The 20549-nt window shown below is 53.1% G+C and overlaps 2 protein-coding genes and 2 non-coding genes across 4 annotated transcripts in view; 3 read left to right on the top strand and 1 right to left on the bottom strand.

Moving 5' to 3' along the window:
* Window positions 1-27: 27 nt before the first annotated feature.
* Window positions 28-6273, bottom strand: LOC135576870 (zinc finger protein CKR1-like). Its single transcript, XM_065044146.1, has 4 exons — window positions 6085-6273; window positions 3154-3279; window positions 856-1799; window positions 28-706 (listed from the first exon to the last, which is right to left on the bottom strand). Exons 1-4 carry the CDS (start codon window positions 6089-6091, stop codon window positions 629-631), a joined length of 1155 nt encoding a protein of 384 aa, XP_064900218.1. The 5' UTR covers window positions 6092-6273; the 3' UTR covers window positions 28-628.
* A 3660-nt stretch (window positions 6274-9933) lies between these two features.
* TRNAL-CAA (transfer RNA leucine (anticodon CAA)) lies at window positions 9934-10043 on the top strand. The gene is made up of 2 exons: window positions 9934-9971; window positions 9998-10043. It is a non-coding gene; the product is annotated as a tRNA-Leu (tRNA).
* Window positions 10044-10257: 214 nt separating this feature from the next.
* TRNAE-CUC (transfer RNA glutamic acid (anticodon CUC)) lies at window positions 10258-10329 on the top strand. The gene has a single exon. It is a non-coding gene; the product is annotated as a tRNA-Glu (tRNA).
* A 3760-nt stretch (window positions 10330-14089) lies between these two features.
* IL4I1 (interleukin 4 induced 1) overlaps window positions 14090-20549 on the top strand; it is an 8829-nt gene continuing 2369 nt past the window's right edge. Inside the window, exons 1-4 of the mRNA XM_005514801.3 lie at window positions 14090-14144; window positions 17913-18112; window positions 18513-18625; window positions 18867-19065. Coding sequence (XP_005514858.2) covers window positions 14132-14144; window positions 17913-18112; window positions 18513-18625; window positions 18867-19065 — 525 coding nt within the window. The 5' untranslated portion in view covers window positions 14090-14131. The remainder of the gene's footprint in view (window positions 14145-17912; window positions 18113-18512; window positions 18626-18866; window positions 19066-20549) is intronic.

Below are 20549 nucleotides of genomic sequence, written 5' to 3' on the forward strand. Positions count from 1 at the left end.
GGTTTTGGCCCCAAAAGTGGTCCCTAATGCGTTTATCACCAATAAATTTATTGCCCCAATTCGCAGTAAAAGTAAACAGTAAAAATAAAGTCGTTAAATGAGATTGCGACGCCCGATTCTCCATTTATACGATAATTGTATTGGTGCAAAAATCACCGTGTTTTGGCGCAAAACCCACCATATTTTGGTGCAAAAATCACCGCGTTTTGGCGCAAAAATCACCCTATTTTAACACAAAAGCCCAACCCATTTGTCCCCAAACCGCAGTGACACTTTTCGCTCCATCCACCACCATGATGGGTCCTCAATGGCTCAGAGCTCCTCGTCCCCCCCAAATCTTGTTGGGGCTGGTGCCATGGGGACAACAGGGACCTCGGGGACAACAGGGACCTCATCCATTTGTCCCCAATCCACGGTGACACTTTTCGCTCCATCCACCACCATGACGGGTCCTCAATGGCTCAGGGCTCCTCATCCCCCCCAAATCTCGTCGTGGCCGGTGACACGGGGACAACAGGGACCTTGGGGACAACAGGGACCTCGGGGACAACAGGGACCTCATCCATTTGTCCCCAATCCGTGGTGACACTTTTCTCTCCATCCACCACCATGACGGGTCCTCAATGGCTCAGGGCTCCTCATCCCCCCCAAATCTCGTCGTGGCCGGTGACACGGGGACAACAGGGACCTTGGGGACAACAGGGACCTCGGGGACAACAGGGACCTCATCCATTTGTCCCCAATCCGTGGTGACACTTTTTGCTCCATCCACCACCATGACGGGTCCTCAATGGCTCAGGGCTCCTCATCCCCCCCAAATCTCGTCATGGCCGGTGACACAGGGACAACAAGGACCTTGGGGACAACAGGGACCTTGGGGAGGTGACACCGCTGGTGTTTGGCGAGGTGTGAACTCTGGCTGAAGGTCTCACCGCATTCGCCGCACCCAAATGGCCGCTCGCCCGTGTGGACGCGCCGGTGACGTTCCAGATGGGACGCCCACGGGAACCTCTTCCCGCAATCCCCACAAGCAAAACCCTTGGGCTCCACGTGCCCGCGCCGGTGGGCTAAGAAGGGGGGGACGGCCCCGAATCGCTTCCCGCAGTCCCCACACTTGTAGGGCCGGTCGGGCGCATGCGTCTTGCGGTGCTGCAGCAGGTGGGATTTCTGCGAGAAGCGGCCGCCGCAGCTCCCGCAGCCGAACGGCCGCTCGCCCGTGTGGACGCGCCGGTGCCGCTCCAGGTGCGACACCCACGCGAAGCTCTTCCCGCAGTCGCCGCAACGGTGGGGACGGTGGCGGCGGCGCGGGAGCGTCGCTCCGGGTTCCTTCCCGCACTCCTTTAACCCCAAAATCCGCTCTTTTAAGCCCGATATCCGCTCTTTTAAGTTCGCCCGGCGGCAGCGAAGCGCCTCGGGGGTTTGGTGGAAGGTTTTGCCACGGCGGGGCCGCTCGCCGGCGTGGCTGTGCCGGTGTTTGGCGAGGTGGGAGCGTTGGCTGAAGGTCTCTCCGCATTCGCCGCAGCCAAAGGGCCGCTCGCCCGTGTGGACGCGCCGGTGACGTTCCAGATGGGACGCCCACGGGAAGCTCTTCCCACACTCGGTGCATTGATGGGGTCTTTCGCCAGGGCGGCTGCGTCTATGGGGCGGGATGTTGGGGGTCTCGGTGGGACCGGGGGGCTGGGTTCTGTCGGGGTGTTTGGTTTTGCGGCGGTTGGAGCCCAGGGGTTGGCGTTGGGATGGGGGGCTCGGTTCTTCGGGGGTTGGTGAGGGGGGTTTGGGGTTCAGGAGGCCCCGGGCTGCTGGGGGGAGAAAGGGGAGAAGTGAGGGGGAGGAGAGGGGATAAAGGGGGAAAATAAGGGGGAAATAAGGGGAGAAGGAAAGGGGGGAGAAGGAAAGGGGGAAGAAAACAAGGGGGGAGAAAACAAGGGGGAAGAAAACAAGGGGGGAGAAAACAAGGGGGAGAAAGGGAATAAAGGGGGGGGAAAAAGGGGGGGAACAAGGGGCGGGAAACAAGTGGGGGAAACAAGGGGGGGGAACAAGGGGGGGGGAAACAAAGGAGGGGGGAAACAAAGGGGGGGGAAACAAGGGGGGGGGAAACAAGGGGGGGAAACAAGGGGGGGAAACAAAGTGGGGGGAAACAAGGGGGGGGGAAACAAGGGGGGGAAACAAGGGGGGGGAACAAGGGGGGGGAAACAAAGGGGGGGGAAACAAAGGGGGGGGAAACAAAGGGGGGGGAAACAAGGGGGGGAAACAAGGGGGGGGAAACAAGGGGGGGGAAACAGGGGGGGGAAACAGGGGGGGGAAACAGGGGGGGGAAACAAGGGGGGGGAAACAAGGGGGGGGAAACAAGGGGGGGGGAAACAAGGGGGGGAAAGAAGGGGGGGAAACAAAGGGGGGGAAATAAGGGGGGGGAAACAAGGGGGGGGAAACACAAGGGGGGGGAAACACAAGGGGGGGGAAACAAGGGGGGGAAAACAAGGGGGGGAAAACAAGGGGGGGAAAACAAGGGGGGGAAAACAAGGGGGGGAAACAAGGGGGGGAAAACAAGGGGGGGGAAAACAGGGGGGGAAACAAGGGGGGGAAACAAGGGGGGGGAAACAAGGGGGGGGAAACGAGGGGGGGGAAACGAGGGGGGGAAACGAGGGGGGGAAACGAGGGGGGGGAAACGAGGGGGGGGGAAACGGGGTATGGGGAATCAAGGTGGGGGGAAACAAGGGGGGGGAAACAAAGGGGGGGGAACAAAGGGGGGGGAAACAAAGGGGGGAAACAAGGGGAGGGAAACAGGGGGGGGGAAACAAGGGGGGGGGAAACAAGGGGGGGAAACAAGGGGGGGGAAACAAGGGGGGGAAACAAGGGGGGAAACAAGGGGGGGGAAACAAGGGGGGGGAAACAAGGGGGGGAAACAAGGGGGGGAAACAAGGGGGGGGAAACAAGGGGGGGGAAAGGGGGGGAAGGAGTGAAAACAAGGAGAAAATTGGGAGGAAAATGGGGAGAAAATGGAGGGAAAACAAGGAATAAAAGGGGAGAAAAGGGAGTCATTAAAAGAGGACAAATAAGGGGGGAAAAAGGGCGAGAGAGGAAATAAAACGGGTGAAAAAAAGGCCAAAAAAAAAGGAGCAAAATGAGGAAAAAAGGGGTTTTGTGGTCACTCACCCAGGGCCATGAGCGTGCGGTAACTCTCGTGCATCACGTCGCGCTGCAGCGCCTCCTGCTGGGCCTCCAGCACCACCGGGGGCTCCATGGGGTCCCCCCAGTTCTTCAGGGGTCCCCAAAAATCCCCTGTGACAGGAAAGAAACCTTTAAAATCAATAAATCCAGCCCAGTTCCCCCCCAATCCCAGTTTATCCCAGTTTCCCCCGCTTACCTGGCTTAGAACTGAGCCTAACGCCATGAGTCCCACCAGTCCCCTCACTGGGAATAAAGGGAATGGGGGACACAATATTGCACCCCTGGGGGGCCCTTAGTGACCAGGGGGGTCCCCAAATAACATGGGGACACCCCAAGGGGATCCCACCCCAGTTCCCCCCCAATCCCAGTTCATCCCAGTTTCCCCCGGCTTAAAACCAAGCCTAACGCCGCAAGTCCCCCCAGTCCCCTCACTGGGAATAAAAGGAATGGGGGGGACACAATATCCCACCCCTGGGGTCCTTAGTGACCGGGGGGGTCCCCAAATAACATGGGGACACCCCAAGGGGATCCCACCCCAGTACCCCCCCCAAATCCCAGTCCATCCCAGTTTCCCCGCTTACCTGGCTTAGAACTGAGCCTAACGCCATGAGTCCCCCCAGTCTCCTCACTGGGAATAAAGGGAATGGGGGACACAATATTGCACCCCTGGGGGTCCCTTAGTGACCGGGGGGGGCCCCCAAAATATCTGGGGACACCTCAAGGGGATCCCACCCCAGTTCCCCCCCAATCCCAGTTCATCCCAGTTTCCCCGCTTACCTGGCTTAGAACTGAGCCTAACGCCGCAAGTCCCCCCAGTCCCCTCACTGGGAATAAAGGGAATGGGGGACACAATATTGCACCCCTGGGGGTCCATTAGTGACCGGGGGGGCCCCCAAAATATCTGGGGACACCCCAAGAGGATCCCACCCCAGTACCCCCCCCAATCCCAGTTCATCCCAGTTTCCCCGCTTACCTGGCTTAGAACTGAGCCTAACGCCATGAGTCCCCCCAGTCCCCTCACTGGGAATAAAGGGAATGGGGGGGACACAATATCTCACCCCTGGGGTCCCTTAGTGACCGGGGGGGGTCCCCAAATAACATGGGGACACCCCAAGGGGATCCCACCCCAGTTCCCCCCCAAATCCCAGTTCATCCCAGTTTCCCCGCTTACCTGGCTTAGAACTGAGCCTAACGCCATGAGTCCCCCCAGTCCCCTCACTGGGAATAAAGGGAATGGGGGACACAATATCTCACCCCTGGGGTCCCTTAGTGACCGGGGGGGTCCCCAAATGACATGGGGACACCCCCAAGGGGATCCCACCCCAGTTCCCCCCCCAATCCCAGTTCATCCCAGTTTCCCCGCTTACCTGGCATAGACTGAGTCTAACGCCACAAGTCCCCCCAGTCTCCTCACTGGGAATAAAGGGAATGGGGGACACAATATCCCACCCCTGGGGGTCCCTTAGTGACCAGGGGGTCCCCAAATAACATGGGGACACCCCAAGGGGATCCCACCCCAGTTCCCCCCCAATCCCAGTTCATCCCAGTTTCCCCCGGCTTAAAACCAAGCCTAACGCCGCAAGTCCCCCCAGTCCCCTCACTGGGAATAAAGGGAATGGGGGACACAATATTGCACCCCTGGGGGTCCATTAGTGACCGGGGGGGTCCCCAAAATATCTGGGGACACCCCAAGGGGATCCACCCCAGTTCCCCCCCAATCCCAGTTCATCCCAGTTTCCCCCGCTTACCTGGCTTAGAACTGAGTCTAACGCCATGAGTCCCCCCAGTCCCCTCACTGGGAATAAAGGGAATGGGGGACACAATATTGCACCCCTGGGGGTCCATTAGTGACCGGGGGGGTCCCCAAATAACATGGGGACACCCCAAGGGATCCCACCCCCGTACCCCCCCCAATCCCAGTTCATCCCAGTTTCCCCGGCTTAAAACCAAGCCTAACGCCGCAAGTCCCCCCAGTCCCCTCACTGGGAATAAAGGGAATGGGGGACACAATATTGCACCCCTGGGGGTCCCTTAGTGACCGGGGGGGTCCCCAAATAACATGGGGACACCCCAAGGGGGATCCCACCCCAGTTCCCCCCCAAACCCAGTCCATCCCAGTTTCCCCGCTTACCTGGCTTAGAACTGAGCCTAACGCCATGAGTCCCCCCAGTCCCCTCACTGGGAATAAAGGGAATGGGGGACACAATATTGCACCCCTGGGGGGCCCTTAGTGACCAGGGGGGTCCCCAAATAACATGGGGACACCCCAAGGGGATCCCACCCCAGTTCCCCCCCAAACCCAGTTCATCCCAGTTTCCCCGCTTACCTGGCATAGAACTGAGCCTAACGCCATGAGTCCCCCCAGTCCCCTCACTGGGAATAAAGGGAATGGGGGGGACACAATATCTCACCCCTGGGGGTCCCTTAGTGACCGGGGGGGTCCCCAAATAACATGGGGACACCCCAAGGGGATCCCACCCCAGTACCCCCCCCAATCCCAGTTCAACCCAGTTTCCTTGGTTACCTGCCTTAAAACCGAGCCTAACGCCGCAAGTCCCCCCAGTCCCCTCACTGGGAATAAAAGGAATGGGGGGGGGACACAATATCCCACCCCTGGGGGTCCCTTAGTGACTGGGGGGGTCCCCAAATAACATGGGGACACCCCAAGGGGATCCCACCCCCGTACCCCACCCCCCAAATCCCAGTTCAACCCAGTTTCCTTGGTTACCTGCCTTAAAACCGAGCCTAACGCCGTAAGTCCCCCCAGTCCCCTCACTGGGAATAAAGGGAATGGGGGGGACAATATGGGGGGACAATGGGACCATGGGGGTCCCCAAATAACATGGGGACACCCCAAGGGGATCCCACCCCAGTACCCCCCCCCAAATCCCAGTCCATCCCAGTTTCCCCACTTACCTGGCATAGAACTGAGCCTAACGCCGCGGCCTCCCCTCCAAAGCCGGGTCTGCGGGGCTGGGGGGGGACACACAGCCCCCCCCCCCCTTGTCCCCCTTGTCCCCACTTGTCCCCCAGCGCAATGGAGGCGCCGCTGGGCCTGGATTTGCTCCGGAAGCCCAAATCTGTATCCGGGAGCGAGGAAATGCCCGAAAAATGGCTGGAAACAGCCCAAAATCAGCGTTATCCAGAGCCCTCTAGAGGCAAAAGCTGCTTTGGTGACAATAAACCCGGGATGTCACCTTTTGTCACCTTTTGTCACCTTCTTGCGGGTCCGAGATGGCCCCGTGTCCCCATGTTGGGTGCTGGGGGGGACCCGGCCGCCCCCGTCGCGAAAATGGGGGGAAATGGAACAAATTCACAGTGAAGATCGGGGGTTTGGGGCCAGAAAAGGAGAGAATGTGGGGCAGAAAATGTAGAGAATTTGGGGCAGAAAAGGCGAGAATTTGGGGCACAAAACACAAGAATTTGGGGCACAAAACACAAGAATTTGGGGCAGAAAACACAAGAATTTGGGGCAGAAAATGTAGAGAATTTGGGGCTGAAAATGTAGAGAATTTGGGGCAGAAAATAAGAGGTTTGAGGGCGGAAAACACGAGAATTTGGGGCAGAAAATGTGAGGATTTGGGGCAGAAAACACGAGAATTTGGGGCAGAAAACGAGAAAAAGTGAAGCAGGAAATGTAGAGAATTTGGGGCAGAAAATGAGAGAATTTGGGGCAGAAAACACGAGAATTTGGGCCAGAAAAGGAGAGAATGTGGGGCAGAAAACGTGAGGATTTGGGGCAGAAAACATGAGGATTTGGGGCAGAAAATGTGAGGATTTGGAGCAGAAAACACGAGAATTTGGGTCAGAAAACGAGAGAAAGTGAAGCAGAAAATGTAGAGAATTTGGGGCAGAAAATGCAGATAATTTGGGGCAGAAAACACGAGAATTTGGGGCAGAAAAGGAGAGAATGTGGGGCAGAAAACATGAGGATTTGGGGCAGAAAACATGAGGATTTGGGGCAGAAAATGTAGAGAATTTGGGGCAGAAAATGTAGAGAATTCGGGGCAGAAAATGTGAGGATTTGGGGCAGAAAACACGAGAATTTGGGGCAGAAAACACAAGAATTTGGGTCAGAAAACGAGAGAAAGTGAAGCAGAAAATGTAGAGAATTTGGGGCAGAAAATGTGAGGATTTGGGGCAGAAAACACGAGAATTTGGGGCAGAAAATGTAGAGAATTCGGGGCAGAAAATAATAGGTTTGAGGGCAGAAAACACGAGAATTTGGGGCAGAAAAGGCGAGAATTTGGGCCAGAAAACACGAGAATTTGGGCCAGAAAAGGAGAGAATGTGGGGCAGAAAACGTGAGGATTTGGGGCAGAAAACATGAGGATTTGGGGCAGAAAATGTGAGGATTTGGGGCAGAAAACACGAGAATTTGGGTCAGAAAATGAGAGAAAGTGAAGCAGAAAATATAGAGAATTTGGGGCAGAAAATGTAGAGAATTTGGGGCAGAAAATGAGAGAATTTGGGGCAGAAAACACGAGAATTTGGGCCAGAAAAGGAGAGAATGTGGGGCAGAAAATGTGAGGATTTGGGGCAGAAAACGTGAGGATTTGGGCCAGAAAATGTAGAGAATTTGGGGCAGAAAATGAGAGAATGTGAAGCAGAAAATGTAGAGAATTTGGGGCAGAAAACACGAGAATTTGGGGCAGAAAACACAAGAATTTGGGTCAGAAAACGAGAGAAAGTGAAGCAGAAAATGTAGAGAATTTGGGGCAGAAAATGTAGAGAATTTGGGGCTGAAAATGTGAGGATTTGGGGCAGAAAATGTAGAGAATTCGGGGCAGAAAATGTGAGGATTTGGGGCAGAAAACACGAGAATTTGGGGCAGAAAACACAAGAATTTGGGTCAGAAAACGAGAGAAAGTGAAGCAGAAAATGTAGAGAATTTGGGGCAGAAAATGTAGAGAATTTGGGGCTGAAAATGTGAGGATTTGGGGCAGAAAATGTAGAGAATTTGGGGCAGAAAATGTAGAGAATTTGGGGCTGAAAATGTGAGGATTTGGGGCAGAAAATGTAGAGAATTTGGGGCAGAAAATGTAGAGAATTTGGGGCTGAAAATGTGAGGATTTGGGGCAGAAAATGTAGAGAATTCGGGGCAGAAAATAATAGGTTTGAGGGTGGAAAATACGAGAATTTGGGGCAGAAAACACGAGAATTTGGGCCAGAAAAGGAGAGAATGTGGGGCAGAAAACGTGAGGATTTGGGGCAGAAAACATGAGGATTTGGGCCAGAAAATGTAGAGAATTTGGGGCAGAAAACACAAGATTTTGAGGTAGAAAACACGAGAATTTGGGGCAGCCAGCCTCCCCATTGGGTCTCCAACCCCCCCACATGGGTCTTCAACCTCTGGTGGATCTCCAACCTCCTCCATGGGTCTCCAACCTCCCCATTGAGTCTCCGACCTCCCCATTGAGTCTCCAAGCTCCTCGTTGGGTCCCCAGCCTACTTGGTGGATCTCCAGCCTCTCCATTGGGTCTCCAACCTCCCACATTGGTCTCCAACCTCCCCATTGAGTCTCCAACTTCCCCCGTGGGTCTCCAACCTCTCCATTGAGTCTCCAACCTCCTCGTTGGGTCCCCAGCCTACTTGGTGGATCTCCAACCTCCCACATTGGTCTCCAACCTCCCCCATGAATCTCCAACCTCCCCCCCTTGAATCTCCAGCCTCTGGTGCATCTCCAGCCTCCTCAATGAGTCTCCAACCTCCCCAGTGAAGATGCTCCCACCCAAATCACCTCCAAATTACCACCCGCGCGGGCCTGTGGGTGCTGGTGGGACACCACCTTGGTTTCTCATCCAACCACGAACAATTCCGAGTTGGGCGGGCGAGAAAGTCTCCAAGTTTATTCTTTGTTTCTTCTTGTTGTTCTTCTTCTCCCCCGTCACCCAACGAGGCCCTTGCGGTTCATCTGGCGCCAGCAGATCACGCGGCGACGGGGAAGACGAAACGCGCCCCGCGTCTCATCACGGCCTCGACGGCCGCCCGCAGCTCCACGGTGCCGATGAAGGAGCCGCGGCGCCGGCGCCGCCGCCGGTCGGCCTCGTTGACCAACCCTTTGCATAGAACCCCCATGGACGCGTCCATCAACCTCTTGGCCTTCGCCGACATGCGCCGGGGCGGTAGTTGACGCAGCAGCCGCGAGATGGAGCGTTGGCAAGACCCCGTCTTCACCCAACGGTTGAGTCTCCTCATGGGTGGTTTCCACCGGTTGCGTTGGCACGTTGGTCTTCGCCACTTGAGCAACGGCCTCGCCCGTTGGGTCTTCTCCTTCCTCTTCCTCTTCCTTGAGGTTCTTCCTCTCTTGGCGGCCATTGGGTCTCCTTGGTCTCTACCCACCTCCCGGTCCCACCACAACGATGGTTGGTTGGTGGGTGGAACTATGGGGGGGTGGAATATTCAAATGAGCGCCCAACAACGCGGCGTGCGATTGGCCGGTTGGGACGCGGCCCTTGTGAGGCAGCTCTTCCTCATTGGGAGTTGGCGTGGGGAAGGGGGGTTGGCCTGAAAACCAAGGAATTACACCAAAATAACACAAGAATTTGCATAAGGATTTTGGGGGCCTAAAAGCTAATAAATTACACCAAAAGAGCGCAGGAATTTGCATTTTTGGCCTGAAAACCAAGGAATTAGACCAAAAAAACCCAGGGTTTTTTTGACCTAACCCTCAATGAAAGTCCCCCAATAATTAAATTAAATTAAATTAAATTAAATTAAATTAAAGTGGGGTGAATTGAGGAGGACGAGGGGGATTTTTGGGGTGTCAGGATGGCCGAGTGGTCCAAGGCGCCAGACTCAAGCTCCTCGCTTTCCCTCCTATGGGGATTTCTGGTCTCCGAATGGAGGCGTGGGTTCGAATCCCACTCCTGACACATCTTTTTCCTTCTAATAAAATTAAAATAGTCTCATTTTTTTAACAGAAAACGCACCGTTTTTATCATATTTAACCACTCCCCCACCTGAATTAGGGAAAATGGCTATTTTCCCCTTTTTCCCCTCAAATTATTGCGCCTATAAAGCAGGAATAGGAGCTGCGGGTTCTGTGAGATGATGTGGGTGCGCAATTAACACCTCAGTACCAGCGAGTCCCTGGTGGTCTAGTGGTTAGGATTCGGCGCTCTCACCGCCGCGGCCCGGGTTCGATTCCCGGTCAGGGAAACTTCCCTTTTCACTCCATTTTCAAATTTAAAACGTTACTAATTTTAAAATTTAAATGTTAAAAATTAAATTTTTTAAATTTAAATATTTTAAAAATAAAAAATTTAAATTTTCCCTCTGATTACACCAATAATCCACTTATTTTCCCAGCAAATTCAAACGCCACCATCACCCTAAAAGCCAATCGGCACCTTCCCCATGCCGCCGGGCTCCATCGTACTTAAGAACCGCCGCTTTAATTGTCATCAATGCAATTAATTAATCTAATTAATGAAGGATAGCAGAACGACCCTTGGGTGATTTAGACTAGTGGGACTCGCAGCGATTCCCATAATTTGTTAGCAATTAAAATACATATATTAAAGTATTTATAATCATTGACTCGAAGTGAGAAAATCACATATTTAAAGTATTTTGCATTTTTGCCCTAAAACCCAAGGAATTACACCAAAAGAACACAGGAATTTGCATAAGGAACATTTTTGGCCTGAAAACCAAGAAATCACACCAAAAGAACAAAGGGATTTGCATAAGGAGTTTTGCGGCCTAAAAACTAATAAATTACAGCAAAAGAACGCAGGAATTCACATTTTTGGCCTGAAAAACAAGGAATTACAGCAAAAAGGGCACAGGGATTTGCATAAGGATTTTTTAGGGCCTGAAAATCAAGGAATTATACCCAAAGAACACAGAAATGTGCATTTTTGGCCTGAAAACCAAGGGAACATATTTTCCCTCCGCTAATTATTTCTAGTCCGCAAACGGAGGCCTAAAGATCCTCGCTAAGGGAACACGACCCCTCCTCATCCTCCCTTATGAAATAAACCACCACAGCCCGCCATGTTGGGACTTTATTGCGCCGATTTCACCCCCAAAATCTCCCAAATCCACTTGGCCAAAGCGGCTCTTTCTTCTTGAGAAATCGGGGTGGTTTTCGGCGTTTCGGCGCGTTCTCTAGTCCCTGTTTCTGGGGGACGCGGCGGCCACCGGTCCCCACCTCCTCTTGGGCACCATGCGCCGTAGGGCGGCCTGGACGTGCGCGGGGCCCGCGACGCGATGGCGGCTCCGTCTCCTCAAGCGGTCGGCCTCGCTCGACACCTGCTTGCGAATGCTCCTCACAATGTTGGCCATGATGCCCTGGGCCTGGTCCGAGAGGAGCCAGTTGGACCTTGAGGGGCTTCTCTTGGGTTTCTTCATGGGTTGACGCTTCAATGGGACGCGGCGCTTCGGTTGCTTGTCTGGAGATCTCCCACCATGGCTTCTCTGTCTCTTTCCACGCTGAGATGTCCTTCCATTTCGGGATGTCCTTCCCTTTTGGGATGTCCTTCCCTTTTGGGATGTCCTTCCCTTTCGGGATGTCCTTACTTTTCGGGATGTCCTTCCCTTCTGGGTCGTCCTTCCCTTCTGGGTCGTCCTTCCCTTCTGGGTCGTCCTCCCTTTAGCAGCCACCATGGCTCGGTCTCCTCTCTTTGCTGCCCAGACCCCCCGTGTCCAACAATCGTCCCCACCCTCCTCAATTTATGCCAACATGCAAATGAGGGCCAGCTCCGAGCCCTTCCATTGGCCAAGAGAACAAGCTCCACCCCCCAGTTCACAATGGGGAGAATCACAGTTGCCGGGGTCCCTCTTGGCCCATGGCAACCAGGCCTAATGTCAACCTACCTAAAGACCTCCAAGACCCCTCAACGCCTCCAAGGCCTAAAACCCCTCAAGGCCTCCAACGTGCTCGCCCTCCCAATCAAAACCTTCCCCCCAACCTAACAAAGAGCCCTTATTTCCCAGAGTTTCGCCCCAATCTCCAAAATCGGTTGCGCGGCCAAGCCGACGACGTGCAAGACGCATCTCGCGGGCGAGCAGGAACCGAATGGAAACCCGATGAAAGAGCGACTTTCCTCAACAGAAGCCGTTGGCACGGCTGTGTGTGCCAGCTCAAAGGCTCACAAGGGCTAATTACTTTGTTAATAAATCCACCCAGATACACCCTGGGTTTTTCCCATCTCTGCCCTTCGCATATTTATCTCATTCCCATATCCTCAACGCTCACGTGTATTTGAACCTCCCGTGTTCCTTGGGCCGCACCAACATCAGTTCTAATGGACCAACCCCTGGCTTCTTATCTTCCCATCATCAAGGAAAAAACCCAACATTAACAGTCGGAAAAACAACGATTTGCAAGCAACAGTCCTCCCCGTCTTGCCCCATCCAACGCCGACTGATTCCGCCTGTGTTGTAATCGGTTTGGGGTAGAAACTCGCTTTCCAGTAACGCTCAAGGAAGTAGCAGAGGAGCCAGAACATGGGAGGAACTCCTTTTGCAATTATTGCCTTGAAATTCTTCCACTCAGACAATAAACAGCGTCATTTCGGGCCCGGCCTTGGTAGGACACGTCAAAACGAGACGGAATTAACCGTCCTCCATCCAAAACCTCCGCCTGGTTGGGAACACGTCTCCTTTAATCCCCAAATCCTCCAGGAAGTAACGTTTGCTCCGTGTGGAGCAATAATGCTGCGTTTCCAACGTAGACGCCCACAGGTATCAGGAAATGAACCTGGTGAGCCCAGCACAGCTAAAAACCAATTAAAACATTAACGAACCAGACGCCAAACGATGCTTTTGCCTTTTCTCATGGGTTTTCTTAAGCGGGGCAAAAACCTCGTGAAAAAATCACGCAATCCTTTAGTATTTCTTAGCAGTTTCCACAGATGTTTGTTGCCCAATTTTAATGGCAATAAAGGGAACTTTGAGGACGTTTAGACGCAAAGAATCGGTTCCTATTTTTGCCTTGACGCCAGCGGAGATTAAATAAGCGTCGCCTTGAAATTAAACCCATCATTTTGGCCTAAAGTCCCTCGTCCTCATTCCCCAAAACTCAACCTGTGGGAGCTCAACTCGATGATCTTTCCATTTCCCACCCACCTCGAGATATTGTGTTATTAAATCAAGACATTTTACGATTAAATTGCCATGTTTTACGACTAAACTTGATGAAAAGCCCCACGATGCCGTTGAGACTCGAAGTGCGGCCATGAGGTTGGGAAGCTCAGGATGTTGCAATCGAAACTAAAGGAAACGGGGCCAAAACAAGACAGAAAATCATCATAATAATAGCAAAGTCTCACCGTGCAGCCCAGGGATGGCTCCTCGGTTCAATTTATGGTCCTTTGATTGGTCAAAGTTCCTCATTCTGGAAGAATCCTGGCACAACTCGCTAGTTTTTGCCACTTCGGTGAAGGCGGCCAAGTTCCCTCTATAGCAACGAAGACGGAATCGAACACAAATCATTCAACGCTGATTGTAAGAACATACAATGGATGAACCATCGCCTGGAAACACCCATTTGCATCACCAAAAAGGTGTTTTTTTTGGGAGCTGGGGGACACGGGACGAATCCCACGATGTTTAGATGGATTTTGATAGGAAGGAGACGCAAAACCAAACCCAACGTAGGGCGAATCCCCCGAAATTTAGACCGATTTCGATAGGAGGAACACACGGGGAAGGTCTCTGCCCTTCACCAGGAACTTGATGTCACCACCAGGAACTTGATGTCACCCTTGGCCCATTCTGATATTAATGACACTTCTCAAACACGCCACAGACCAATGGCTGTCGTCCAAATCTTGTAACACCCGTGATTAAAGATAAAAAACCATCCACCACTTCCCCTTCTGATGATAAATCACACATTGCTCACCCTTTTACTGATTGGTAGAATTCTTCTAGATAGGTCTGCCTTTTTTTTAAAGGCAGGGTATAAAATGAAGACGAATCGCACGAGAAGACCCGTCTTCCCACCGCAACCATGGCCGGGATCGGTGAGTGATTCTCCCCTCAATCTTCAACCTTCTCACTCTATTTTCTCCCCATTTTCTTTCATTTTCAATGCCTTTTAACCTGGTAGAACATCTGCCCTTGGTGTTGCTTCCATGGCCAGAAACCTTCCTTTCCTTCAGCTCAACCACTTCATGGTCATTGGGTGTTGGGTTGTTGAGGTAGAGGCACCATCAATGTCCAAGGACCTTCTTGGAGGACACGTTCCCATTGGGTTGTTGAGGTAGAGGCACCACCAGTGTCCAAGGACCTTCCTGGAGGACACGTTCCCATTGGGTTGTTGAGGTAGAGGTGGCACCACCAATGTCCAAGGACCTTCTTGGAGGACACGTTCCCATTGGGTTGTTGAGGTAGAGGTGGCACCACCAACGTCCAAGGACCTTCTTGGAGGACACGTTCCCATTGGGTTGTTGAGGTAGAGGTGGCACCACCAACGTCCAAGGACCTTCTTGGAGGACACGTTCCCATTGGGTTGTTGAGGTAGAGGTGGCACCACCAGCATCCAAGGACCTTCTTGGAGGACACGTTCCCATTGGGTTGTTGAGGTAGAGGTGGCACCACCCAACATCCAAGGACCTTCTTGGAGGACACGTTCCCATTGGGTTGTTGAGGTAGAGGTGGCACCACCAGCATCCAAGGACCTTCTTGGAGAACACGTTCCCATTGGGTTGTTGAGGTAGAGGTGGCACCACCAACGTCCAAGGACCTTCTTGGAGGACACGTTCCCATTGGGTTGTTGAGGTAGAGGTGGCACCACCAGCATCCAAGGACCTTCTTGGAGAACACGTTCCCCTTGGGTTGTTGAGGTAGAGGTGGCACCACCAGTGTCCAAGGACCTTCTTGGAGGACACGTTCCCATTGGGTTGTTGAGGTAGAGGCACCACCAGTGTCCAAGAACCTTCTTGGAGGACACGTTCCCATTGGGTTGTTGAGGTAGAGGTGGCACCACCAACATCCAAGGACCTTCTTGGAGGACACGTTCCCATTGGGTTGTTGAGGTAGAGGTGGCACCACCAACGTCCAAGGACCTTCTTGGAGAACACGTTCCCATTGGGTTGTTGAGGTAGAGGTGGCACCACCAGCATCCAAGGACCTTCTTGGAGAACACGTTCCCCTTGGGTTGTTGAGGTAGAGGTGGCACCACCAGTGTCCAAGGACCTTCTTGGAGGACACGTTCCCATTGGGTTGTTGAGGTAGAGGTGGCACCACCAATGTCCAAGGACCTTCTTGGAGGACATGTTCCCATTGGGTTGTTGAGGTAGAGGTGGCACCACCAGTGTCCAAGGACCTTCTTGGAGGACACGTTCCCATTGGGTTGTTGAGGTAGAGGTTGCACCACCAGCATCCAAGGACCTTCTTGGAGGACACGTTCCCATTGGGTTGTTGAGGTATAGGCACCACCAATGTCCAAGGACCTTCTTGGAGGACACGTTCCCATTGGGTTGTTGAGGTAGAGGTGGCACCACCAACGTCCAAGGACCTTCTTGGAGGACACGTTCCCATTGGGTTGTTGAGGTAGAGGTGGCACCACCAGCATCCAAGGACCTTCTTGGAGAACACGTTCCCCTTGGGTTGTTGAGGTAGAGGTGGCACCACCAGTGTCCAAGGACCTTCTTGGAGGACACGTTCCCATTGGGTTGTTGAGGTAGAGGTGGCACCACCAATGTCCAAGGACCTTCTTGGAGGACATGTTCCCATTGGGTTGTTGAGGTAGAGGTGGCACCACCAGTGTCCAAGGACCTTCTTGGAGGACACGTTCCCATTGGGTTGTTGAGGTAGAGGTTGCACCACCAGCATCCAAGGACCTTCTTGGAGGACACGTTCCCATTGGGTTGTTGAGGTAGAGGTGGCACCACCAATGTCCAAGAACCTTCTTGGAGGACACGTTCCCATTGGGTTGTTGAGGTAGAGGTGGCACCACCAATGTCCAAGGATCTTCTTGGAGGACACGTTCCCATTGGGTTGTTGAGGTAGAGGTGGCACCACCAGTGTCCAAGAACCTTCTTGGAGGACACGTTCCCATTGGGTTGTTGAGGTAGAGGTGGCACCACCAGTGTCCAAGGACCTTCTTGGAGGACACGTTCCCATTGGGTTGTTGAGGCAGAGGTGGCACCACCAGCGTCCAAGGACCTTCTTGGAGGACACGTTCCCATTGGGTTGTTGAGGTAGAGGTGGCACCACCAGTGTCCAAGGACCTTCTTGGAGGACACGTTCCCATTGGGTTGTTGAGGTAGAGGTGGCACCACCAGCATCCAAGGACCTTCTTGGAGGACACGTTCCCATTGGGTTGTTGAGGTAGAGGTGGCACCACCAATGTCCAAGAACCTTCTTGGAGGACGCGTTCCCATTGGGTTGTTGAGGTAGAGGTGGCACCACCAATGTCCAAGGATCTTCTTGGAGGACACGTTCCCATTGGCTTTGGGGGTTCTCCATGTCTACCCATGACACCAGAAGGTCTGATGGAAGACGGAGAATCCATCAGATATCTCCAAGACCTGGTCCCAAGGTCTTTTTGTTCTCCCATGGTCACCGTGATGTCCAACAAGATCCCCTTTGTCTTCCACATGGTCCGTTGGTCTTCGGGCGCCCTTTCACCCAAATTATCTACAAATCTGGGGCCATTCCAGCAAAAACTTATTCCACAGGGAATTTCCAAGAGTAAGAATTACCCAAGGGGTGGCTTCATATATTTTTTGGAAGCAAACCAGCAATATTTGGGGGAAGAAAAGAAAATGAAAGTCACCCCATGGTTATTTTGGAGAAGAGAAACCAAAATTACAAATATCACAGGGTGGTTTCTGCTCAAACTTCCCTTCCATGTGAGAATATTTAATATAACGCCCGCTGTACCCTATAGGTGTCTCCATAGGGTATCTCTGACACTAAATCACTAAATAAACGGAGAAGTCCCATCACTTGTCTTCATCTATGTGATATTGTCCATCTTTCTGTGTTATATTGTCCATTTTTCTACATATTGTCCATCTATGTTATATTGTCGATTTTTCTACATAATATTGTCTATTTTTCTATGTAATATGTTCTATTTTTCTACATAATATTGTCCATTTTTCTACATAATATTGTCCATTTTTCTATGTAATATTGTCCATTTTTCTATGTAATATTGTCCACCTTTCTACGCTATATTGTCCATCTTTCTATGTTATATTGTCTATTTATCTACATAATATTGTCCATTTTTCTATGTAATATCATCTCCACCTATTCTGTCCAATAGTGTCTGTCCAGTCTGTCTGTCTGTCTATATTTCTATCTAACACATCAAACCCACCGTGACTTACACACTTATGGGAAAGGGACAACGAAATCACCTCAATTCTTTGCACATTGATGACATTAATTACCATTTCTGCTTACTTTTGAGCTTATTTGAAGGGGTTAAACTCATTTCAGGGACCCACCACAGGAGCTGCATGAGCAGAACATGAGCACGAAGACGATAAACCATAGACGGGGTTGATTTATCTTTAAAATATAACAATAAATCACATGGACTTGGCGTCTGGGCGTGGTCGTTTGGAACCTGATGCCATCAGGTTTCATAATGATACCAGTTGATTAACAAAACACGTCGGCTGGATGGTTCCTCTTTAAGGTTTGGACACCTACGGCTTTGGAACCAGTTTGTGCTGCCACTGACGTGCCGGGATGCCAGGGATGAACCCCGATGCTCATTACCGAGTGCCTCCATTGCATTGTATTCTTCCCTCCCCTTCTTCTCCCCCCAGTTCTCTTCCAAATCCTCCTTCTTGTGGGTCTCTTGGGCGCAGACGAGTTCCCGTGTTTCCCCGACAAAGACTACGAGGAGCTGCTGGAGATCGCCAAGCATGGGTTGAAACACACAACCCATCCGGTCAACGTGGTCATCGTCGGCGCGGGGATCAGCGGGTTGACGGCAGCAAAGTTGCTCCGAGACGCCGGCCACAACGTAAGTAGTTGCATGAGAGCCGTTGGGTCTTGTTGGACCTTGAGTCTCGTCCTACACGGAGCGTTTTCCACCTTGGAGAAGGAAAGGACCACGGTGGTGGGAGAAGGTTGAAGCGATGATTTAATTAGGCTGGACTAGACCCATCTAGAGGCACCTCCAGGCTCAAGTTCTACAACTTGTAGCCCCAACGGTGACGCCCGTTGCCGTTGGTCAACCAGCGCAAGGCCCGTGAGTCCGTCAGGTCCTGCCTCATTGGGGCAGAAGATTGGAGGGTTTCAAAACCACGTTGGCCATCGCAAGGTGGCGGAAAAAACTCAGACCCGTGGGTTTTGAAGACACGGAGGGACAGGTTGGTGCCACCTTCTGCCCGTTTCCAAAAGCCTCCCGTCCCCGTCCTCAGGTGACCGTCCTGGAGATGAGCGACCGGGTCGGTGGGCGGATCTGGACGTACCGACCCAAGGGACACGACTGGTACGCGGAGCTGGGAGCCATGCGCCTGCCACCCAACCACAGGTAAGACAACGTCCTACGTCACCACCGCGGTCGAGACGAGGAACCAGCCCGTTTTGGGGAGAAACCTGCGGTTTGAGATGGGGCAAAAACCACACGGTCACCTTCGATTGAGTAGGGGGAGGAAGGGCCTCAGCTCATCTCAGGACTGTGACACGTGGCTACACCAACACAGCCAATGAGAAAGCAGAATTTGGAGGGTTGTTGGTCAACACTCGCCCCCATGCATTCTTCTCTTGTCTAGGATCGTCCATGAATTCATCAGGCAGTTTAACCTGCGTGTAACGCCGTTCCGGGAGGACAACAACACCTGGTATGCCGTGAACCGTGTTCGGAAAAGAACGGAGGAAGTCAATGAAAACCCAGATGTCCTCAATTACCCCGTGGATCCATCAGAGGAAGGCAAGAGCGCCACCCAGCTCTATAGAGAGGCCCTAAATAAGGTATGTGCCCATAGGGGAGGGTTGTGGCCTCACACGTCCTAAAGAGATCGAAGCTGTTTCCTCCGAGCTGTGGTTGACCCTCACCTGCACAATAGGTTGAGGGAGATCCAAGGGTGGGTTGATGGAGACCCAAGGGTGGGTTGGGGGAGACCCAACCAGGGGTTGAGGGAGACCCAACCAGGGGTTGAGGGAGACCCAACCAGGGGTTTGGGAAGACTCATGGATGGGTTGAGAATGACCCAACCAGGGGTTTAGGAAGAAAGACCCAAGGGTGGGTTGAGGGAGACCCAACCAGGGGTTGAGGGAGACCCAAGGGTGGGTTGAGGGAGACCCAACCAGGGGTTGGAGGAGACCCAAGGGTGGGTTGAGGGAGACCCAACCAGGGGTTGAGGGAGACCCAAGGGTGGGTTGAGAATGACCCAACCAGGGGTTGAGGGAGACCCAAGGATGAGTTGAGGAAGATCCAACCATGGGTTTGGGAAGACCCATGGGTGGGTTGAGAATGACCCAACCAGGGGTTGAGGGAGACCCAAGGATGGGTTGGGGGAGACCCAACCAGGGGTTTGGGAAGACTCATGGATGGGTTGAGAATGACCCAACCAGGGGTTTAGGAAGAAAGACCCAAGGATGGGTTGGGGGAGACCCAAAGGTGGGTTTGGGAAGACTCATGGATGGGTTGAGAATGACCCAACCAGGGGTTTAGGAAGAAAGACCCAAGGGTGGGTTGAGGGAGACCCAACCAGGGGTTGGAGGAGACCCAAGGGTGGGTTGAGAATGACCCAACCAGGGGTTGGGCGAGACCCAACCAGGGGTTGAGGGAGACCCAAGGATGGGTTGAGAATGACCCAACCAGGGGTTGAGGGAGACCCAAGGGTGGGCTGAGGGAGACCCCACCAGGGGTTGAGGGAGACCCAAGGATGGGTTGAGAATGACCCAAACAGGGGTTTAGGAAGAAAGACCCAAGGGTGGGTTGAGGGAGACCAACCAGGGGTTGAAGGAGACCCAAGGGTGGGTTGAGAAAGACCCAACCAGAGGTTGAGGGAGACCCAAGGACAGGTTGGGAATGATCCAGCCGGGGGCTGAGGGAGACCCAAGGGTGGGTTGAGAAAGACCCAACCAGAGGTTGAGGGAGACCCAAGGACAGGTTGGGAATGATCCAGCCGGGGGCTAAGGGAGACCCAAGGGTGGGTTGAGGGAGACCCAAGGGTGGGTTGAGGGAGACCCCACCAGGGGTTTGGGAAGACCCAAGGGTGGGTTTAGGAAGACCCAAAGATGCGTTGATGGAGACCCAAAGGTGGGTTGGGGGAGACCCAAAGGTGGGTTGGGAAGGACCCAACCAGAGGTTGAGGGAGACCCAAGGAGGGGTTGAGGAACGGCAGACGCCGAACTTCCCAAAAACTTGAAGCCCAAGTGGCGGGATCCACTAGGTCAGGCTCAGCTCCAGGATTTGCCAAACCCCAGGAGAATCCTGAGAGAATTTGGGG

This window comes from Columba livia, chromosome 32 (assembly GCF_036013475.1).
Source record: "Columba livia isolate bColLiv1 breed racing homer chromosome 32, bColLiv1.pat.W.v2, whole genome shotgun sequence".
NCBI lineage: Eukaryota > Metazoa > Chordata > Aves > Columbiformes > Columbidae > Columba > Columba livia.

What these genes read in the sequence shown, in the direction of transcription:
- LOC135576870 (XM_065044146.1), bottom strand. An exon ending in CCGCACGCTCATGGCCCTGG is followed by an intron (nt 1,800 to 3,153) that starts GTGAGTGACCAC and finishes TTCTCCCCCCAG; the next exon opens with CAGCCCGGGGCCTCCTGAAC. An exon ending in AGGTCCCTGTTGTCCCCAAG is followed by an intron (nt 707 to 855) that starts GTCCTTGTTGTC and finishes GTTGTCCCCGAG; the next exon opens with GTCCCTGTTGTCCCCAAGGT.